The sequence below is a fragment of the Eptatretus burgeri genome, chromosome 13 (genome assembly GCF_056783735.1).
Source record: "Eptatretus burgeri isolate ZD-2024b chromosome 13, Ebu_testis_v1, whole genome shotgun sequence".
Classification (NCBI taxonomy): Eukaryota; Metazoa; Chordata; class Myxini; order Myxiniformes; family Myxinidae; genus Eptatretus; species Eptatretus burgeri.
In genome coordinates this window covers 63,508,591-63,531,021 of record NC_140973.1, presented here as the reverse complement: position 1 = coordinate 63,531,021, position 22,431 = coordinate 63,508,591, and the positions used below count along the sequence as shown (strand labels likewise).

Here is a 22,431-nt window from a genome sequence, read left to right as displayed (position 1 = left end):
GTGAATTTTAAAATTGATACTTCATCATTGAGAAATAGGGCCAAAAACGATATTGTTGTGGTTGACGAAATTCGCAAACCACCATTCAGGTCCCGTAGGTGAGATATCTCTGTAAGTATATGTGTAGTTAGCCCAAACCTGTTGTTTAGAGGGAATAAATGTCATTCATTCGGGCTGCGACCCTTTTAGATAGCCGTTTTTCTTTTACTATCTTTATTTTGGACCAACCGCCATTACTACCACCACAACCACATCTCGACAACCACAGCCACCTTCTCTAGAACCGCCTTCACAACATCCACCTTCTCCACAACCGCTTTCACACACCAACCACCAACCGCAACACCGCTCAACAACAACAATAACGCCAACAGCCACGACCTTTACCGTCACAACTCGCCCTCACAACCATCGCATCACCGCCATTCCCGCGCCGCTTGTGGGCACCGATACTGGACTCGTACAGGGCGCGCACCGAGCAGCGGGTGCAAAAACACCAGCCTTTCCGAGAAATCGGATCAAGAATGATTCACGCCCACTTCTGTTCTATCCTATCAGCGAGCGTGGGGCGATTTGGCCCCGCCTCCAGGCGCGTCGGAGTATAATCGCTATATGCAGATTCGCGGATCAAGAATGATTCATGCCCACTTTTCCTCTGTCCAATGGGGAGCGTGGCTCCGCCCCCGAGCCGTTCCTGATCCAAAAATCTGCATATGATTTCTCCTGTCGCACTATAAAGCGCCGAGCGCGGAGCAAGTCGAGCAGTTGGACGGAGTTGGAAAGCAGTTGGACGGAGTTGGAAAGCAGTTGGACGGAGTTGGAAAGCAGTCGGACGGAGTTGGAAAGCAGTTGGACGGAGTTGGAAAGCAGTTGGACGGAGTTGAGCAGTTGGACGAAGTTGAGCAGTCAGAGAAAGGAGTTGAGAAAAGAAAGCAGTTGGACGGAGTTGAGCAGTCAGAGAAAGGAGTTGAGAAAAGAAAGCAGTTGGAGGGAGTTGAGAAGAGAGTTGGAGAGTTGTGGCGGCGGCGAAATCAGTCGAGAGAGTGTCTGTCGGGGTCCGAGGAGGCTGGAGAAGCCAAGGATCTTTGTGGAGGTCTGCGCTCGTGTCAGAGTCGGGGAGCTGCGGAGAGGGGAGGCCGGTAACGCGGTCGAGGTCGCAGTGGCGTCGCTCGTCGCGGGACCCAAGCCAGCCAGATATCCTCATTCCCCCGAGCATCAACAACCCCCTCCTGTTTCCCCCCCGCGCTGAGATAGTGTGAGAAGGGGGCCCCGTTCCCACCCCATTCCAGGCAGTGCCAGCGAGGCCCGTGGAGTCGGGGCACCGCCGCCATTTTGCGGCTCATCACCAGACGGGTAGGCTCGACGCGGTCTCGGCCCCAGGCCCGTCTGCCCCCTTGTATTTGAGGGTGGCCCCTTTTTCTTTTGCTTTGAGTATATGTGTTGTCGGCGCCGTCTGTGAAGTAAAACTGTATAAGTGTTGCCGTGTGCTCGGTAGTCGGTAGTAGATCTGCATTGTGTCTCTTTTGTTGCATTTGCTTTTTGTGCAGAATTGTCGTGTTACTTTTACATTTGCTTTTGGTGCATAATTGTTGTAATTGTATATGTGTGCTTTCCGTTTGCCGCGGAATAAATGTGCTTTATGTTGAACTGTTTTTCCCGTTTCGCTTCGTCTTTTCTTTTATTGAATCTCCATCTTACTTCACGTAAAGGGTTGGTCGTGGGCAAAATACGCCCAATAATTAATCGAACCGTCGAGGTTGACGATAAGACCGCTCGGTTATCCCGATAGTATGGAACGGGTCGCTTAAAGTGGCCCGTGTCTGAAGTCGACCTGCGGCGAGGTGCGATCGCCCGGTCTACCCTCCGTGTGGGTACTTAGGTAAGTCTAATTTGGCGAACAACCCTATCCCACGCGGGGGGGGGGGCGATTGGCACGATCGTGGTGAGGCCGAAAGGCCCCCCGTGACTAGTTCCCGGCGTTAGTCCGAGAGGGTCACGACGGGATTGTCCGTCCGGTGGGCGACATGCCGCGATTCGAGTTACGTGGCCGCTCGCACGCCAGCGGGCGCGAATCCGCAACAATATATAGCACGATAACTCAAAAAATATGTGGACGGATTCGGACGAAACTTGGTGGATGAGTTGGTTCGGCGACAAGAACAAGTTGATTCGATTTTGGTTGTTGTCTGGATCCAGATCCAGCCTATCATTGGGATACAAAACGTAAACTGTTCAGCCTGGCGGAGGTATGCGGTCTACCGAGTGCCGTTCTAGTTCAGCTTATGTGCAGCTTTTACACCCCCGTGTCAATCTCTCCTTCCCCTTGATCTCACTCTCACTTCTACTCTGCTATTGGTGTTTCCCCCTTTCCATCCTGTTCCCTTCCATTCTGCTCTAGCTCTTCCATGAGCCTTGATCATGTGCACAAAAAAAAATTGAAAGTGAGGAGGTAGAGTTAGCCAACATCCTCATGGTGATTAATTGATAATAATCTGTCCAGGTAATGCACCTGAAGATCTCTTTTTCTTCTTCTTCGTTACGGTGGATTTAAGATACACTTCAGACTGGAAGAACTTGCGTTAGTGAAAACTTTAAATGCATAATGCTGTTCACTTTTGCCCTCTTTACGCAAATGCATCAATAGATAAGGATCTTCAACAGACGAAATAAGAAACAGGAGTCATTTGATTATAGACGCACAACTTCAGAACAAACTTTCACCCACAATGTTTTCGCCACCGATAATAATTAGATTGCTCTAACATCTTACTCGACACTACCGACATCTACAATATATTTATTATAATTTACTACGGTATCCACAAACAGACAGACAATAAAACAAATGCACAGACAAACACTTGTCCTTATACTTGCTGATGACTTAACCACGTTGATCAATATCAGTGAAAAGGTAACCACACAAGGGAATTGAAAGCTCAGTAACTTGCCTTTGTCAGACGTAGCGACACAGAACAATGATAGGTTGAGGATTACATGAGGTTAATCTGGGGTTCCGTGGGAATCCAGGGCAGTGTTCCATTTTATTGCCACTAGTTGAGGGAAATTTCACTGTTCTTCTTTGTACAGTACCATGGTTCCGTTTTAAGCCCCTCCCTCACTCTCAAGCAAGCATGACATATTGCATAATTAAACTAGCATAGGAAGAGGAAGCGCCATCCTTTGTAGAACGTTTGTTCGACAGGAATTGTCATCTTGGGCTGCAATGTCTCGGGCCTGCTGAGCCTTTATAACAACAATCCTGAATGCGTGCAACATCGCCTGTCTGCGGAGTCTCTCCGACACTTTCGAAAGACGATTGGACGAAGAGACTTGAAAAATCGCAGAGGTCTTTTGGGGAGAGAACTGCTTGCCCATAGATGTCAGATCCAGGTTGTGGCATGGCCATCGTCTCCACAGTAACACCATCTCCCTTGGAAACTGTGCAGGTTGAACTGGCCGTATCCCCTCTAGATGGCTCGTAAGTGTCGAGGAAGTAGCAGGTGCCTGGAACATCTATCGGGAAGTTTGTCGGGAGATCATGATGGGATCTGGCAGTAAATCGGAAGCCCTCATCGACCTGCAGCAACCTGCAAAATACACTCGTTGCTACCTCAATGGTTCAGAAGACCAATTACATCACAGGATTTGTATTTTCATGGCAAACTACAATTTATAACAGAGTTTTATTTTATCAGCCCAAATACAATCACCGTATGGAGTCGATAGCAGCGTATAAAGTGTTTTGAGATATCGCCCTAGCTATTGGCTATGATTGTTCTTCATTTTCACCAATCACCTTGAACAGTCGTTAGTGACTGCTTCCTGGCAAAAGAGTATATTTGTATACCAGAATTAAATGTTTCTTTCCTCATTCAACTTGCGATTTAACGATTTATAAGTCAGTGAAGGTATCTGGTGTGTGTTCGCAAAGGTATCCATTTGATCTGCTTTTTAAGTGAAAAATGTAATGATGTTGATGGGATATTGTTCGAATCTCGATGTCCTTCCATTAGCAAGAAGCTGAAACGAAAGGGATTAGAGGAAAGGCCTGTTTCAGAGGATGGCGGAGAGGTTGGTGTGCACCGGGTGTACTAATCGGGTACGCACCGATGAGTGGTGGGACTGACGTTGATACGACATGGATGACTGCTGGATTCAAACTTGTTGGCCAAAGTTACGTTGTTGCCAAACAGGCAATAGCGTGGCATGTTCACCCCGACAACACCCGCCAAGACAGGCCCAGAATGCAGACCAATACGGAGCTGGAAGATAAACACGAATGCCTTTACGATCTTACAAGACGTCAACACTGATTTGGAATTATATTATCAATTAAACTTATAAATATCAAACACCATAGTGCAATGGTATGTGCTTTAAATGAGGTGGAAGGAACACTCTGGGATATATCCAGTACTTGTATTTGGTTATTTCTAAACATTTCCATCATGGTGTCAAGTATGAAAATGATCAAAGAGTCGTGGGTGTGATGAACCCCTTTTTGAATTGAATTGGCAGTTGATGAAAAATTTCCATGTTTCACCTGGACAATAAAAAAAAGAGAATGGAATGGACTGTCCTGGCCAGGCCTGACATTTGTCTGAAGGAAATTTGGGCAATAATTTGCAATTTGTTCAGGATGCCGGCGATAACTCACTCACTCTTCGTGAAAGACACCGTGTGATCTTTAACAGCCACCAACTCGTGTTAGCAGACGGGACACCCGGCTTAACGTCCATTCGAAGGATGGCACACTTCGTGATGCATCGTCCTTTTTGAGAAGCACCCATTTCAAGGTGCTGGAGACCAATGGCATCACAGGATTCATCTTCTTCAAAGTTTTCATCCCACATCGATCCCCGAATCGACACGAATTCACAAGTCTGTGTAAAGTAAAGCAATTCGGTTTACAAGAAACACCCATTCCCTTCTGGAGCACTGGCAATTCATTCCCCCCCCCCAATCCCCTCTGAGGGGGGGGGGTGTGATTTTTCTTCTTCTTGCACATGACCTAACCCTGAGTACTACCAAGATGTATGCAATCAAGCCAGCCCTGTGTTTTTCCTATGATTTTCAGATGTACACAGACAAGCCGGTAGGCAACATGGGTGGTCGCTACATAATTGCATTCTAGTCATACAGTTTTTGACGGATCGGGCTGAAATTTTTTGACAAAGAGGTTGATTATAGTGCGCATAAAAGCGCAGAAGCCGATTTTTGATTTTCGAAAGAAATATATATAAATATTTTTCAGATTTTTTTCAAAAATTTCAAAGTCCCGTTGCAAGGCAACGGTGGCGTCCACAACAACGGTGCTCAAAAGCATAAAACTAGATCCTGGTATGAACCTACCAGTCAAGTTTCATCAAAATTGGTTGACTCCTCTGGCCTACAGAGCTGTCCATTACATACAAACATACAGACGGAAAACCTGAGAATAACGGTAGTCTAGCGACCACCCAATTATACTTGTGTGGAATAACGCACCTTATTGGTTCACGAAAAAATATTTTCATGAAAAAAAAACAAGTGACCACTATATTCGTTATTGTTGTGTGTCTGTCTGTATGTATGTCTGTCTGTCTATCTGTATGTCTGTCTGTATGTCTGTCCCGAGCATGGCTCCGTGGGTTTTGATCCGATCCTGATAAAATTTTGGTAGGAGGTTTATATCATGATCTAGTTGTGTTTTCCTGAAAATGGGCGTGATGCGCCCATTATGGGCGTAGCCACGCCCAAAAAACGTGTTTTAGGGGGTAGCCGATTTCAATTTGCATCTTCTCCTAGGGGGTTTGTTGAATCTGACAGGGGTTTCGGTATTTGGTTAGCCCAATGGCACCTGCATAGCCCCATGGAGCTCGATTTTTCATTTTCGTCCCAAGGTCAAGGCCACAAGGTCACGAACTTAGAAAATTGCGAATTGTGTTTTTAGGGGTAGCCGATTTCAATTTGCATCTTCTCCTTGGGGGTTTGTCGAATCTGGCAGGGGTTTCGGTATTTGGTTAGCCCAATGGCACCTGCATAGCCCCACGGAGCTCGATTTTTCATTTTCGTCCCAAAGTCACGAGCTTAGAAAATTTCGAATTTTGACATAAAAATCATACGACCGTCCAAACTTTGAGAGCTAGGATGACAATATTTTTAATGCATAATCTTGAGGTCATTCCCCACCTAAAGTCTTGAAACCATTTTGCTCTATCTTGAACACCTTGCCGTGGTGCCCCCTTCAAGTTTGTTTTTAACGCTGATTTCATCAAAGTATGGATAATCCGAGGAGTGTGAAATGCCATATGGCCTATATGACGTTATATTGTTCCTGGAATATTCCAGAGGAAGTTTTGCACCAAAGGTCATAATCCTTGACCTTTGACCTTTAATGTTCACAAAGGTCAAATTTTCAAAGTTGTGGGAATCGAACCGGGTTTTCGACCTTCTTCGACGAACTAACTCCATTAAGCTATAGCACATATCCCGTTTCCTTATTTTAATGTCCACAACATTGATTTGTGACCTTTAAAGGTTATGCAAAGGTCAAATTTTGAAAGTTGTTGAACGAAACCCGGTTTTCGACTTTATGCAGCTAATAACCTGTCACTCGTACCACATCATGTTGGTCATTTTTATAACTTGGTCAAACATTATCACATTGTCTCATCCTTGACTTCTGAAACAATCTACATCGTCAAATACCGCTCGTGAACCATCGTCGTCTTCAGACTTGTTAAGACTAAAATCTTCCAGAAAATTAGACAAGGTCAAATAAATAGAGATGAGCCTGGCATGAAAAGGTTGAGAACGATGTCGATTGTCTGTGCTTGCAAATGTGGTGTCAGGTGATCAAAGAAAGCCACATGTTGTCCTGAACGATCTTCACTAATCTGAGTGATCTTCACCCTGGATGAATTGACACACGTGAAATGGATTTTTATAAATTGATCCAGTAGAATCATTATTCGCAGTCACCATATCGGTTGAAAACACTGTGGTACGGTATACTTCTCCTGTACAAGGGATTTCTTGTTAAAATATCATTGTCAAAGGGGGGGGGGGGTGCATTCGCTCCCCACGCACCCCCTCTGGCAATAGGCTAGCTCAATCATATCTCCTCATAACCACCTCTTTTCTAGTGTATAAAGCCCCGTCTCCTTTAGCCACTTCTAATAGCTGAGTCTAGCTCGGCCTGGAATCAATCTAGTGGCCTTGTGCTGAACCCTCTCCATGGCATCTATGTCCTTCCTGAGTTGTGGTGACCAAAACTGCACACAATATGCTGGATGTGGCCTCATTGAGTGTTCAAGTATGTACTTCAATTTTAACAAAATATCATGATATTAAATATTGTTAAAATAAAAACAATCCAGAAGTTTAGTGCTCCTGAAGCAGTCTCATTCACAGTTTAGAGTCACCATTTAGAAGAATGGAGGTTTCATTGATCACCATAGAATGCAGCATCAATTGGCCTCATACTCACATAATGTTAAGTACGAGGCTGACTGACGAGTTACATAGCCATTTTGGCAGAGATTTCTTCACCACGACACTGTCCCTCACATGCTACGCCCTCTCAGGCTATATATCCATATACATCATGGTTCTTGCAAGTATTATGGAGGCAAATTGTGTTCACAGTGTTCAAGTATACAATTCAATTTAAATAAAGCTTTAACGAGGTTTAAAGGTGTAAAAATTAATTAATTCCAGGTTTTACTGCCATTTTTACCCAGTGTATATTACATCACCCTATCTAGTACATTACATTAGTTCTTTGTACCTGTTGTTTGTGTCCTTTATCACATCCTAAAAACAGTAAGTTTCCTGTATGGAATGATTTTCAATTTTGTTTGACTGCCAGGAAAGCAGATAGAGTAAAAATATTATCTCATTCATCTAATTCAAGCCAATATGCAGTACAGTAAAACGGCAGACTTGGGTTTCTATATTCGTGTTCAAAATATAACATCTGGTTTAAATAAGCTGTTCCTCGATCATAAACTAATAAGATGGACAGACAGATGGACATGAACCAATCGATTAACCCCACTTTTCGCTTCACCTGCGCGGGCTATGGAGTAACAGCATGGAGACCTATGAATGGCAACAGGAATGGAAGGATAAAATAAATGCAATAAATGTAATAATATAAATAAATAGATAATAAATATATGTAAATAAATAAATGTAAATAAAATAAATGTAATAATGTAAATAGATATATAATAAATATATGTAAATATATAAATAAGTATATGTAAATAATGTAAATAAAGAGATAAAATAAATGTTTTAATTTTAAATGGATACAATGGAGAAATATTGAGGAAGAGTCAAAAAGAACACCAAAGCAAGAGACAGAGCAACATGGTGTCAACCTGCTGAGGAGAATAGCTACAAAGGGATGATGATGATGATGATGATGATGATGATGATGATGATGATCTTCAACTCTGTAGAACACAAATCGCCTTCTTTGCACTAAACCTTCTGTTTAGCAGTATTCCGACATGTTAAATAGGGTGGTGTATAAGATTGCTTCAGTAGCGCAAAACTTCTGGAATGTCTATTTAAATTGAAGTATATACCTGAACACTACGTGTTCGGTAGGGGGTTAACTTGTTCTATGAACTCTCTCGTTTGATTTAGTTGTATATTCGTCAAAGCCAACCCAGGATGACCCACTGAATAAATTGTTTATTCCTTGTGATTTTAAAAATCATCTTTACTATAATTCACCGTCTGTTCCCAGGTACCGCAAAAATGGCTGAACCGATCGCAACCATTTTTGGGGAGTGTAATCCTAGGACCCCTTGGAGTAAAATAGGCATGAACATAATAACATGACCCCTGAGATGGCTCCCGAAGGGAGCGGGTGCTTCTAGTTTAAATAATTCTGCTTCACAGTAAAAAACATCGGCCAGTTTCTTTTTCTGAACCATGAGAGGGATGGATGGCTTGTAGTGGCTGCTTCAAACAATTAGAGAGTATAATGTATGAACTGCAGTTCGTGGTTAACAAGAAGATAATTGTCTGGCCAGGTCTGATGTTTGGCTGAAGGCAACTTGGGTAGAAATTGCAATTTGTTCAGGATGCCGGCAAAAACTCACCTACTCTTCACGACGGACACCATGGGATCTTTAACGTCTAACAACAAATGTCCACAGATGGGATGCCAATTCAACGTCCATCACAGGGACGGCAGGTACACTGATGAATCGCCCTGCCTGGGAAACACCAGGATGATAGTTTATAACTGGGTTCGAATTCCAACCCAGGTAAGATGGCTTAAAGGGGAGTGTGCGTACACCTGAGAAATTCCACCAGCCCTTACCTTAAAGTACTAAATGAAAAAAAACCTTATTTTTAAAAATACTGTACATAGTTTTGTCGAAAAATGGTGTTTGTAGAATATTTGATCTGACGTTTTCTAAAAAAGGGATTGTTAATTGTGAGATTAAGTGGGTGTGAGTGTTATTCTGTTGTTTATCATGGTAAAATGTGTGTGTTTCATTCATCACTCATTTTGGGGGACTCAAACGGTTGGTTTCATGTTAAAAGTTGATGTGACGGTGGATCTGGTGATGACGTCACGGCCGACATTTTTGCACCAACTCCGCACCATTGCCTGAATGACGAATTGGAAAGTGTGAGATTTCAGTTAAGTGGGGATGAAAACAGATTGGAATGTCCAAAAGAGTGTCATGCGACATTTCCATGTACAAGATGAGCTGTAAGAAAGCACGACATACTGTGGGGGGGGAAGTTGAGCAAAAGGGCCACTTTATTACCTCCTCCACCGAAGGTGAAGGAGGTGATGTTTTCACCCCTTTCTGTCTGTTTGTTTGTCTATTTGTGTAGAGGATATCTCAAACAGTTGTGGACAGGTTGGGGTGTGTGACAAGGATGAACTAATTATATTTTGGTGAAGATCTGGATCCGGATCTGGAGAGGAGAATTATTTAATTTTCAAAGTGATTCTTCACCATTGAGAGATTGGGCCAAAAACGACATAGTACTGTATACAATGAGATTTCAAATATGTATTGGGCCCGATATGTTCTTGTGGATCAGGAATTACGTGGCGGAGGTATGCGCTCTACCGAGTGCCCTTCTCGTCTTGTTTATATTATTTTATCACACTGCATAACTTGAGCGACACTCGGTAGAGGACATGCCTCCACCAGGCTGAACAATCTATGTTCTGTATCCCACTGAAAGGCCGGATCTGTATCCAGAACTGAATAAAAATCTAATCGGCTTGTTCTTGGCACTTAACGGAACTCATCCATCATGTTTTGTCATCATCCAACTCATCCACAACTTTTTGAGATATTGTGCAATATATTAGTTTAGCCTAATCTCTCAATGGTGAAGAATCATTTGAAAAATTCGAGTATCCAGACACAGATCTTCACCAAAATCTAATCAATTCGTCCTTGTCACACACCCAACTTGTCCACCAAGTTGCGTCCGAATCTGTCCATAACTTTTTGAGACATCCTGCTCACAGACAGCAAACGGACAAACAGTAAGTGAATATATAACCACAGTCCACCTTTGGTGGCCGAGGTAATTGGGGCTCATGGGGGAGCTTGTACAATGTCACAAGCAAGACGAAGACATTCATGGAATTTTATATGCATTGGACGGCCATTAGTAGACAATGGACAAACACACACAGTGCAATATGTGGGATTTGAATCCGAGTTCCATCTGCATATCATGAACCTGAGGTTCAGATTGGAACACCAACATTTAAAGGAAACATCCTCCGCTGAAGTTTTCAGGCAACTTTAGACACCAACGTGTTGTCATTTCTTCCATCAAAATATAATTTTTGACAAACGACAATTTAATTTTGAACCGATGAGTTGGCACTTAATATCACTGAACTGGAAGATGGGATGTTCCAATGCATCTCATGTCCCGATGCCCAATGAACCTGTTCCTCCACCCCAACCCCTCGAATGTCCTACACGAATAACCACATGCAAATAGGAACATTCACACCAGTGTCTCCGAATCTGATGCACCATACTCTTTACAGAGTGGCGGTGCAGCTGAATCAGTTTCTTGGCAAACGTTATACAGTACTAGGTGGTTTGTCACTGCCTTCCCAGCAGTAGTTAGGGCAGGAATTTGTGATTTGTTTATGGTGCCGGCAATAACCCACCTACTCTTCATGAAGGACACCTTGAGATCTTTCATGTCTACCAACTAATGGGTACACACATTGATGAATCACCTTGCCTGTGAAACACCAGGATGACAGTTTATAGGTGGGATGGGATTCCAACCCAGGCTGGATGGCTTAAAGGGGAGTGTGTCCACCTCTGGGCTATCCTACCAGCCCCACACTTGTATAAGTCTTAAAAACGTATGCAACATCGTGTCTTAATGAGGGCTTGCATCTCTGGCTGTTTTCACAAAGCAGGCAGAAGGTCAATAGGACTGCTTTTTCAATCACGCTAATTATCTGAGCTTTCAGGCAGCTGTCTGTCTCTGTCTCTGTCTCTCAAGGACTGTTCTGGACTCTCATTGACTGCAGATATTGACAGTGCTTGGAACCACTTACATAAGGATCTACTCTCGACTGTACTGCATCAATCAAACCATTCCAACTTCCAGCCAAGTCCGGAATAAATGCGAAGCAACTTGCATTCTCGGCTACAAAGGCCAACTCAACATAATGCAACATTGATTCTGGATACTTTCGTATGGACACTTAATTCTTGAATCAAACCTTCAGATTCTCGGCTCTAATCAGTGTACAAGGGTCATCACAAAAGTTAGGTCCCACACTCCCCCTGCCCCTTCTCCCCCCTCGCCCCCTCCCCTCCTCCACTCCTCCCATCAAGGTAATATACATCGTACCAATAACTTCCATTATCGTCTTCACTACACTTTGTTCAGCAGTCAAACAACGTTTTGATTCCAGGAATTTCCAGCTCAGAAAGTCTTCCTTATGAAGTGTCCTTAACTTGAATGTATTAGCCATGGCTGTACATAACCTCTTCATCGGATTCAAAACGCCTTTCCCGAATCCCGGTGGAGTTCTTGTTTTTCTGGTGGATTTCATAATCATTTCTGTTTTTCTTCACCACAATTTTAAGAAGAGTTCAGATTCGTCTTCATTACGGAAGCTTTCTGCCATGTTAAAGATTGTCTCGTGAAGAGTAGGCAAGTTATTGCCGAAACCCTGAACAGATTCCAAATTCCTGTCTGTACTGATTGCTGAGAGGGCAATGGCAAACCACCCAGTACAACCAAGCCAATCAGCATAACCAAACCACTCAGCATCATCAAACCAACAAGTACAACCAAGCCAACCAGCATAATCAAACCACCCAGCATAACCAAACCACCCAGCATCACCAAACCACCCAGTACAACCAAGCCAACCAGCATAACCAAACCACCTAGTAGAACCAAGCCAACCAGCATAACCAAACCAACCAGCATAATCAAACCACCCAGTACAACCAAGTGAACCAGCAAAACCAAACCACCCAGCATCATCAAACCAACAAGTACAACCAAGCCAACCAACATAACCAAACCAACCAGCATAATCAAACCACCCAGTACAACCAAGCCAACCAGCATAACCAAACCACCCAGTAGAACCAAACCACCCAGCATCACCAAACCACCCAGTACAACCAAGCCAATCAGCATAACCAAACCACCCAGCACAACCAAGCCAACCAGCATAACCAAACCACCCAGTAGAACCAAACCACCCAGTAGAACCAAACCAACCAGCATAATCAAACCACCCAGTACAACCAAGTGAACCAGCATAACCAAACCACCCAGCATCATCAAACCAACAAGTACAACCAAGCCAACCAACATAACCAAACCAACCAGCATAACCAAACCACCCAGTACAACCAAGCCAACCAGCATAACCAAACCACCCAGTAGAACCAAACCACCCAGCATCACCAAACCACCCAGCATCACCAAACCACCCAGTACAACCAAGCCAATCAGCATAACCAAACCACCCAGCACAACCAAGCCAACCAGCATAACCAAACCACCCAGTAGAACCAAACCACCCAGCATCACCAAACCACCCAGTACAACCAAGCCAATCAGCATAACCAAACCACCCAGCACAACCAAGCCAACCAGCATAACCAAACCACCCAGTAGAACCAAACCACCCAGCATCACCAAACCACCCAGTACAACCAAGCCAATCAGCATAACCAAACCACCCAGCACAACCAAGCCAACCAGCATAACCAAGCCAACCAGCATAACCAAACTACCCAGTAGAACCAAACTCCCCAGCATCATCAGACCACGCAGTACAACCAAGCCAATCAGCATAACCAAACCACCCAGCATCATCAAACCAACAAGTACAACCAAGCCAACCAACATAACCAAACCAACCAGCATAACCAAACCACCCAGTACAACCAAGCCAACCAGCATAACCAAACCACCCAGTAGAACCAAACCACCCAGCATCACCAAACCACCCAGTACAACCAAGCCAATCAGCATAACCAAACCACCCAGCACAACCAAGCCAACCAGCATAACCAAACCACCCAGTAGAACCAAACCACCCAGCATCACCAAACCACCCAGTACAACCAAGCCAATCAGCATAACCAAACCACCCAGCACAACCAAGCCAACCAGCATAACCAAACCACTCAGTAGAACCAAAACACCCAGTAGAACCAAACCACCGAGCATAATCAAACCACCCAGTACAACCAAGTGAATCAGCATAACCAAACCACTCAGCATCATCAAACCAACAAGTACACCCAAGCCATCCAACATAACCAAACCAACCAGCATAACCAAACCACCCAGCACAACCAAGCCAACCAGCATAACCAAACCACCCAGTAGAACCAAACCACCCAGCATCACCAAACCACCCAGTACAACCAAGCCAATCAGCATAACCAAACCACCCAGCACAACCAAGCCAACCAGCATAACCAAACCACCCAGTAGAACCAAACTACCCAGCATCACCAAACCACCCAGTACAACCAAGCCAATCAGCATAACCAAACCACCCAGCACAACCAAGCCAACCAGCATAACCAAACCACCCAGTAGAACCAAGCCAACCAGCATAACCAAGCCAACCAGCATAACCAAACTACCCAGTAGAACCAAACTACCCAGCATCATCAAACGATCCAGTGTAGCACTTCCCAAAAGATTCATTCGATGATGATTTAACTGATATATTGTTCCAATTTTAATTCTAATACTACAATGAACCTTTGTTGATTCTTTTTAATGAAAAGAAAAACTACAATACACAACCAAACATTTATAAAATGGCAAATAGTCCATACCGTCATGTATATACCTTACTATAACTTAAATCCATACCGTCTGTCTGTCTGTCTGTCAACAGTCTCCACTCTGATAGAGGAGTTACTAAATTTTAATTGAATGTTATTATTTTGAACATGAATGGGAACATGAACCTGCAGCTTATGAGGATGTACTTTGGCTCTGAATTTGGTAAATTGTACAGAATCTCGTGCGCACAGAGGAGTAAGGTAATTTTTAGAGTACTTGCATGGGGGTAAAGTGTTCTATGCTATTTCTCGTTCAATTTAGTGAAAGATGATAATGGAAAATTAAATTTAAAATATGCAATACAGGCTTTCAATGATTAATATCAGATTGTAATCATGGATCGTGTTGAAATACAATAAGAGAAATACGCTGTGCAGGGAGTCCTCAATTTACCTCCATTATATTGACATTTTTTTCGACTTCAACACCATTGACAAAGTTGGGACACTTTTCCATTTACGCTTCATCATTTTCCTGTTCATGCTTTTTCACGGGGCAAAATTATTTTTCACTTCTTCCCAGAAATGCTGTGCCGTAACCTCCCTGCGTTGTCGTGGCCCTCGGAATGTCAGAGAAACGTAAAACACCATTAATACAAGCAAGTGATGCTCGTGCATCGGAGAAACGGAAGACACTTAGGTTTGAAATTAAATTATACATTATAAAACGGTCTGAGAGAGGGGAAACTCCTTCGCAAATTGAACGTTCTCTGTTCATATCTCTATATATATATATCTCTCTCTCTCTCTCTCTCTCTCTCTCTCTCTCTCTCTCTCTCTCTCTCTCTCTCTCTCTCTCTCTCTCTCTCTCTCTCTCTCTCTCTCTCTCTCTCTCTCTCTCTCTCTCTCTCTCTCTCTCTCTCTCTCTCTCTCTCTCTCTGTGTGTCCCCTCTCTGTGTCCCTCTATCTGTGTCCCTCTTTGCACTTGCCCTTGCCATCTTGTCTCACTGCTATTTCCGATGTTGAACTTTGTATGTTTTTTGTTGTTGTTGGATCTAGTTGCAGGTTCAGTTCATCTAAAATTTACCAGTTTCAGGTTCGAGTTTGGTTCCAGTCACACATGGTCTTTTTTGAGTGATTGACTTTCATTGAGAATATATTTTGCCAAAATTTCCCAAAACCCTTCATAATGAGTGGAATTACTAGTGGAGTGGAATTATAAAAAGCCACTGTATACTAGAAGAGGAAGAAGAAAGCTGTCCCAACCACTGTTCTTCCATTCTTCAAAAATCAGGAAACCCCATCAACTGCTTCAACAAGAAAAGGAACCTTGCCAGCCATGCATGAAACCAGCCAGATATCAGATGAAGAGGCAGAAAGCTCTCTCTTCCTCACTAATCTCTCCAATCATCACCCAAACCTCTCAGGCATCGACGTGCACTACACACCACTATTTTTGCTGAGTTCAGTACAGTATGCATTTACGTGCAGTAATTTATTAAAATAAACATTTATCTATGTTCTCAATTTACTTATTTACTTACTGTCATAAGTATTAACGTATTCATACATATGCTTATGTTCTGTCTGAATTTATGGAATTTGTATGTCTTTGAAAATTTGAGAAGTTTGGCGCAGAGAAAGCTGATGCTAAACTCAAAGCAGGCATTTTCGTTGGGCGTCAGATCCGAGAACTGATGTGTGATCCCGAGTTCAAAAATAAACGGAACCCACTTGAGTTTGCAGCATGGGATGTATTTGTGTTGGTTGTGCAGAACTTTCTTAGGAACCATAGAGCTGAACAGTATGCGGAATTAGTGGACAACATGCTCAAGGCCTATCAGTGAATGGGCTGCAGGATGTCTCTTAAAATGCACTTCTTGCATTCTCACCTTGATTTCTTCTCACCTAATCTGGGTGAGGTAAGCGATGAGCATGGAAAAAGGTTCCATCAAGACATTTCGGTCATGGAAGCTAGGTATCAAGGCCGGTTCAACCCAAACATAATGAGTGATCACTGCTGGTTCCTACAACGGGAGACCAATTACACACACAAGTGCAAGAGCAAGTGTCTCACACACTTCTGAACAAGTCTGAACAGTGCCTACACTAACTATATTGAAAGGAAGAGTGTAACCTTCAAGTGTTGTTTCTGAATCACTCACAATGGGGCAGATTTCCTCATTAAGTTTACACCCTTCCTACGATTGCCATGCTTTATTAACTTATTTTTCTGCAACTTGTTTATGTTCATGGTTTGTATACTACACATTATACAGGGAGATCAATCATTGTTATCTAAATACGATTTTAAAGTAATTACTAAGCACTGATATTAAATGTACAATGTGGGTGATCTGCAATAATAAATTATCTAATATCGCATGCTGGGTATCATCATTAATACATACGTATACATGTTTTGAAAATCTGACGTGCTGGCTAAATTCTCACTACAGATTTTAAATCAGTGGCCCAAATTTAGCCAAGAACACCTGCATTTCCCTTCGTAGCAGACAAAAAGTTTTTTTTTGTTGCCCAGTGTAATAAATGATGGCTTACATTAAGCACAACGTTTTTTTGGACGTCAGATCCAAGATGGCCGACTGGTGGCCATTTTATTTGTGAAAAGCCTGATGTTAAACACGTCCTCAACGACTTTTCAGACAAGCATTTACTGATGTTGTTCAAACTTGGCACACAGAAAATGAATGATGGCTTATATATGCACACCATTTTTTTCGAGATCAGATTCGAGATGGCCGACTAGCGGCCATTTTAGTTGTAAAGAAAAAATAACACGGTGTCGAACACACCCTCAACCATTTCTCGGACATGCATTTGCCGTTATTGCTCAAACTTGGCACACAGATAATGAATGATGGCTTGCATAAGCACATCATTCTTTTTCGAGATCAGATCCAAGATGGCCGACTGGTATCCGTTTTGTTACTTAAATGTCTCTGTTCCCCACTGTTTTGTCCTTCCCACTCCCGCCCCTCTTGTCTCATGCCCCCCTTGCTGTGCGTTGTGCATTAGCTCTCACACGAGCCTCGACAAGGTATTCAAAAAAAAGAAGAAATGTGTTCCCAACCATTTCTCAGACATGTGTCCCAACCATTTCTCAGACATGTATGGTCTAATTTTGTTCAAACTTGGCACAAGGACAGTACATGATGACATACACATACATTTTATGTCTTTTTTACTTGCTTAAATTGAATTATGCATTTGACCACTGGAGAACACAAATCACCTTCATAATACTTCCAAGAACCTCCCGTTTTACAGAGGTGTGTTCAGTGACCAAGTTTCTTCTAGAGCGCCTGCCCAGTGGCTTATGTACTCAAGCAAGAACTCTATTTGAAACCATTGATAAAGAATGGCTGGCTTGGCAAACACACCTCAGTACTTGGACATAATTAATTTATTTATGTGACTTTTACAATCTTTATTTTATGTAAATTTAATAATACTAGTGTGGGTCCGTAGGTGCGGGCCCGTACGTGCATGCCTGTAGGTGCGTGCCCGTACATGCGGGCCCGTAGGTGCGTGCCAGTACGTGCAGCTTCGTTCCTTCGCTCTCGTAAACGACGACTGGATTGGGGCATTGTTTCAATTAGATCGGACAAACAGTATCATAAATGGCCATAACTTTGGAAACACCTGGGAAACATACTCAAGTCCCCAGCGTCAATTGTGACGTCATATCAAACGAAGAAGAATAATAATTGTGACGCCCTCTCTCTCGCCCCCCCTCTCTCCCCCCTCTCTCGCCCCCCAATCTTGCCCCCTCTCTCCCCCCTTTCTCTCCCCCCTCTCTCTCCCCCCCTCCTCTCTCTGTAAATGTATTCACAAATGTCTACCAAGCACAACAATTAATTCAAACCTTGGGAAAAAACAGCTTTCAAACCCTTGGGAAACAGCTCTTTCCCTTGGGAAAATTCAAACCTTGGGATTAATTAATAATTTGAACAATTATTTCAAACCTTGGGGAAAAAACAGTTTTCAAACCTTGGGAAACACTTGGGAAACAGCTGAAACGGATGAAGAACGATATCAAACCTTGAAAAGGCACATACTCAGGTCCCCAGCGTCGATTGTGACGTCATACCAAACGAAGAAGAAGAAGAATTGTGACATCAATCGTGCAAAAAAAAAACATAAAATAAATAAATAAACATTAATTGTGACGTCATTCGTGACGTCATAGCACCGTATCCTGTCATTGGTTGACAGACGTTATTGGTCATTAGTGGTTGACAGACAATATATAGGTCGTTATTGGTTGACAGACATTGGTCATTGTATCACGTTATTCTTTTTATTACTGCCAATTATTGTGCTATTATTATTATTAATATGCTGTTATCATTATTCTGAGATATCTTTGGGAAAAAATGGCATGATAAGGTGGAACGACACTTCAGCTGCGATATATACACCTTTCCAACACTGAAAAAAGCAATAAAATGGCCGTAACTTGGGAACCGCTCATCCGATTAATATCAAACCTTGAAAAGGCACATCCGCGGGTCCCCGGCAATATTCCTGGCAAGTTTCAATCAGATCGGACCAGCGGTTGTCGAGAAACGGCGGTCACAGACAGACAGACAGACAGACAGACAGACAGACAGACAGACAGACACACACACACACACACACACACTGCTGGAATTATAGATAGACACTTGAACACTGTAGTACACAAATTGTCTGTTGAAGAACCTCCAGTTTTGGAGTACTTCAATTTAAGCAAGTAAAAAGACATAAAGTGTCATATATATATATATATATAAAATATATAGCCCTGATTGTTTTAACGATTTTGCTGTACGGAGTTGAAGGACTAGCCCATATTTATGTACCCCTACAGTCTACCAGTCAGCCATCTTTGATCAGATCGCAAAATAAACTGAAGTGCAAGTGTATGTCATCATGTTCTGTGTTTGTGCCAAGTTTGAACAAAATCAGACCATGCATGTCTGAGAAATGGTTGGGGACACATTTAAGTAATACAATGGCCACCGGTCAACCATCTTCGATGTGATCTCGAAAAAAATGACGTGCAAATGTAAGCCATAATTAGTGATGTGGGTGCCAAGTTTTAACAACAACGGTAAATGCATGTTTGAGAGATGGTCGAGGACATGTTTGACACCGGGATTTTTTACAACTAAAATGGCCACCAGTCAGCCATCTTTGATCACATCGCAAAACATATGCATATGCATATCATCATGTGTTGTCTTTGTACCAAGTACAAATAAATCGGTCTGCACATGTCCGAAATATGGTTGCGGACACACGCACACACGAAAATTGAGACCAAATACATAAGCCACCGTTTTGGACGAAGTCCAATGGGAGCTAATAAATATTCAATGGGGTGGTGTATAATGTTGGCGGTCTGGACTGCTTCTGGTCTTGTTCAATCGCCCGAAACTTTTGGATTTTTTAAACGATCCTTACAATCATTATTTTATTAAAATTGAAGTAAAACTAAAATAACACTGTGTGGGGTAATGTGTTCTATGAACCCTCTAGTTGATACTGAAACCCTCGAGAACCCTCCAGTTGGTTCAGTTACCAAGCTGCTAGCTCACGCTTTCTGAGCCAGCCGTTCCTTATCCACGGTTTTGAATGGAGTGCTTGCTTGAGTGCTTAAGCCACTTGGTGAATGCTCTACAAGAACTTGGTAACTGAACACACCCTTGGTATTTTTAACGGATGTGCATACCTGTATTGGGTTTCCCCCCGGGGTCATAACCTCTTGAGAAAGACGCATCATAGCAAGCGCCATCCATGCAGCCTGCTGGGCATGTGTGATGCTTGCCCGATGTAGACCTGCCGCTACACAATACGCGTCACCGATCGTTTCTACCTGTGGAAAGATTCACACAAAGATGTCCATTTTCAGGAGTTGTAGTATAGGAGTTTTGGAGCCATCTTACATTTTGGAAAACACATGTTATCTCACTATCATTCGCTTATTGTTAACTGGTCTCCATCCTCAGCATTTGAATAGCATTGATACAAACAAAGGTAAAGAAGTGGGATTCAAAGATGAGGATGAAATCAAACTGGAAGAAAAATTATGGATGCTGTGGGAAAAAAATTACACTGAGCAAGTTTTACATGAACCGTATTAAAAGTAATGAAAAGTTTATTTTCACCTTGCATAGATCATGGGATAGTTGCATGGATTGTGGGATTAATACTGTGACGTTCACGGGACTTGAACAGTCCCGCCAACGTAGAATGAGCCGAAACGATGGAGGCGATTTATTTGTTTATAACCCAAACATGGCGGTTCTAATCGCTCTACCGCAAACGGGACGAGGAAGGTGGCACGAGTCACTTTTCACTGAGTTGATGATGTTTATTTGTTTTTCTAATTATTACCAGAAATAACAAGACTTGGCAAGAAGAGGGATCCGGGGCGATTCGACGGGATGGTGTGGGATCGAGCGTTGGGAAAAACACAGACAATTCCAATGAATATACAGTTCTCAATCCCTCTAAGGCGCCAAGCACACACACACACACACACACACACACACAAAACATAGCTATTTCTGGTGGTCAGGCTGGACCGTGGTGTGGACGCAACTGTCCCTGGATCGGCGCCGGACGAGCTGGCCTTGCTCTCGTCAGGGGGGCAGGAGAAACCGTGGTGCTGTCGACCTCCTGGTCTTGGCCCAAGTCCGCTCACAGCCGCCAGGGAACCAGCTCCGGCGCCAAGCCGTGAGCAGGAGAGGGAGGCAGGTCCGACCCCGCACTCCGAGTCAGCAGAACCCCAGAGCCAACCAAAGCGAGGCACGAGGCTCGGCAAGGCTCCCAGACACGATCAAGAACACGATCGATTCAGCACAACAACCAGGACGCTCTCTGCCGCCACAGCTTCCACACCAAAAAAACCACGATCTTTTGGTTGTAATCTTCTTCCTCTCCCTTTTCGACCCCGAACAGAACCTTTTTATCCTTCTGTCCTCGTCACTTCAATCGAGCCGTTTATTGGCCCACCGCCATCGCCTTCCGCCAATCGTGATCACGGGGCAGAGCCATCCGCTGCACTGTCCTGTGACGTCACGGCCAGTCTCCAGAGAATACCAAAAAGGGGTTTACGCAGACACACTTACCCTATCCCGTGTCCCTATCTAATTACGTGACAATTATCATCTCCCCCTTGAAGAAATGAACATTTACTAGACAACTTATCACCACTGAACTGCTACTTATTACATTGAGATCCTGGTAAACTCGAACAGCATGGCATACCTAATTAAACATCCTAATTACCCTTTGAATGCATACCCCCCCTCAAACGTAACAATACTTATAGCATCATTACCCTGCGCACGCGACACCAGTGGACGTGTTATTAATAATGACTTGTCTCTGTTGACCCAGGCCATAAGGTAGTGGTCCATGATTTAACAAAGCAGTTTGATTCAGTTTATGTCAGGCTTCAAGCAATTGCTACTGCAAATTCTCAATGCCATCAACCTCAAACCAATTCGTAACAGACACAGCTGTATGGCAAGGTGCATTTTCCTTCCGGTAGATGAAAAAACCCTTGACATACTATTTTATCACAGCCGGTAGGTCATCATTGTCCAAAATGTCACAAGAAGACATTTTTATAAAGCAGGTGCTGCCTTGCGGTCGGGCACCTGCAAGTTGGGAGGGTTCACTTCATGTCTGTGGTGTGCTGTCCCAATACTTTAGGTAATACAGTGCATATATACTACTTTCATTTTCGATCAAGATACCCTCAGAAGCTAAACCCTATCTCTCTCCGTTAGATCCTGTGCTATCTTGCTTTCCCAGCATTCATCCATGTTTTGCTGAATCTGCAATCAGTTTGCCAATAAAACTTCCAAAATGTTCGCTTCAGATAAAAACTTTTCTTTCAACCTGCAAGACACCTGCAGGCATCTTGCACTCCTTGAACCATTAGTTACAACAAAACGAAATCAGCAAGATTGACATTTAATATCACAATGCACCAAGAGAGTCTGATGTGGCGGTGCCGACAGTGTGAGCCACGAAAGAAACAATTGAGATCTAACCCAAGGGTTTGTTTTCTTGTGACTAAGACAAACGTTTGCAGCCAAGCCATGGGAAATTACCTCAC

General features: G+C 43.3%; 1 protein-coding gene across 3 annotated transcripts in view; it reads right to left on the bottom strand.

The window, feature by feature from the left end:
* GUCY1A2 (guanylate cyclase 1 soluble subunit alpha 2) overlaps nucleotides 1–22,431 on the bottom strand; it is a 118,659-nt gene that overhangs the window by 50,397 nt on the left and 45,831 nt on the right. For all 3 annotated transcript variants that reach the window (XM_085852779.1, XM_085852776.1, XM_085852778.1), the window contains exons 7-9: nucleotides 20,032–20,175; nucleotides 4,111–4,265; nucleotides 2,952–3,590 (exon numbers count right to left, since the gene is read on the bottom strand). In XM_085852779.1, the coding sequence (XP_085708905.1) occupies nucleotides 3,212–3,590; nucleotides 4,111–4,265; nucleotides 20,032–20,175 (678 nt within the window). In that variant the 3' untranslated portion in view covers nucleotides 2,952–3,211. The remainder of the gene's footprint in view (nucleotides 1–2,951; nucleotides 3,591–4,110; nucleotides 4,266–20,031; nucleotides 20,176–22,431) is intronic.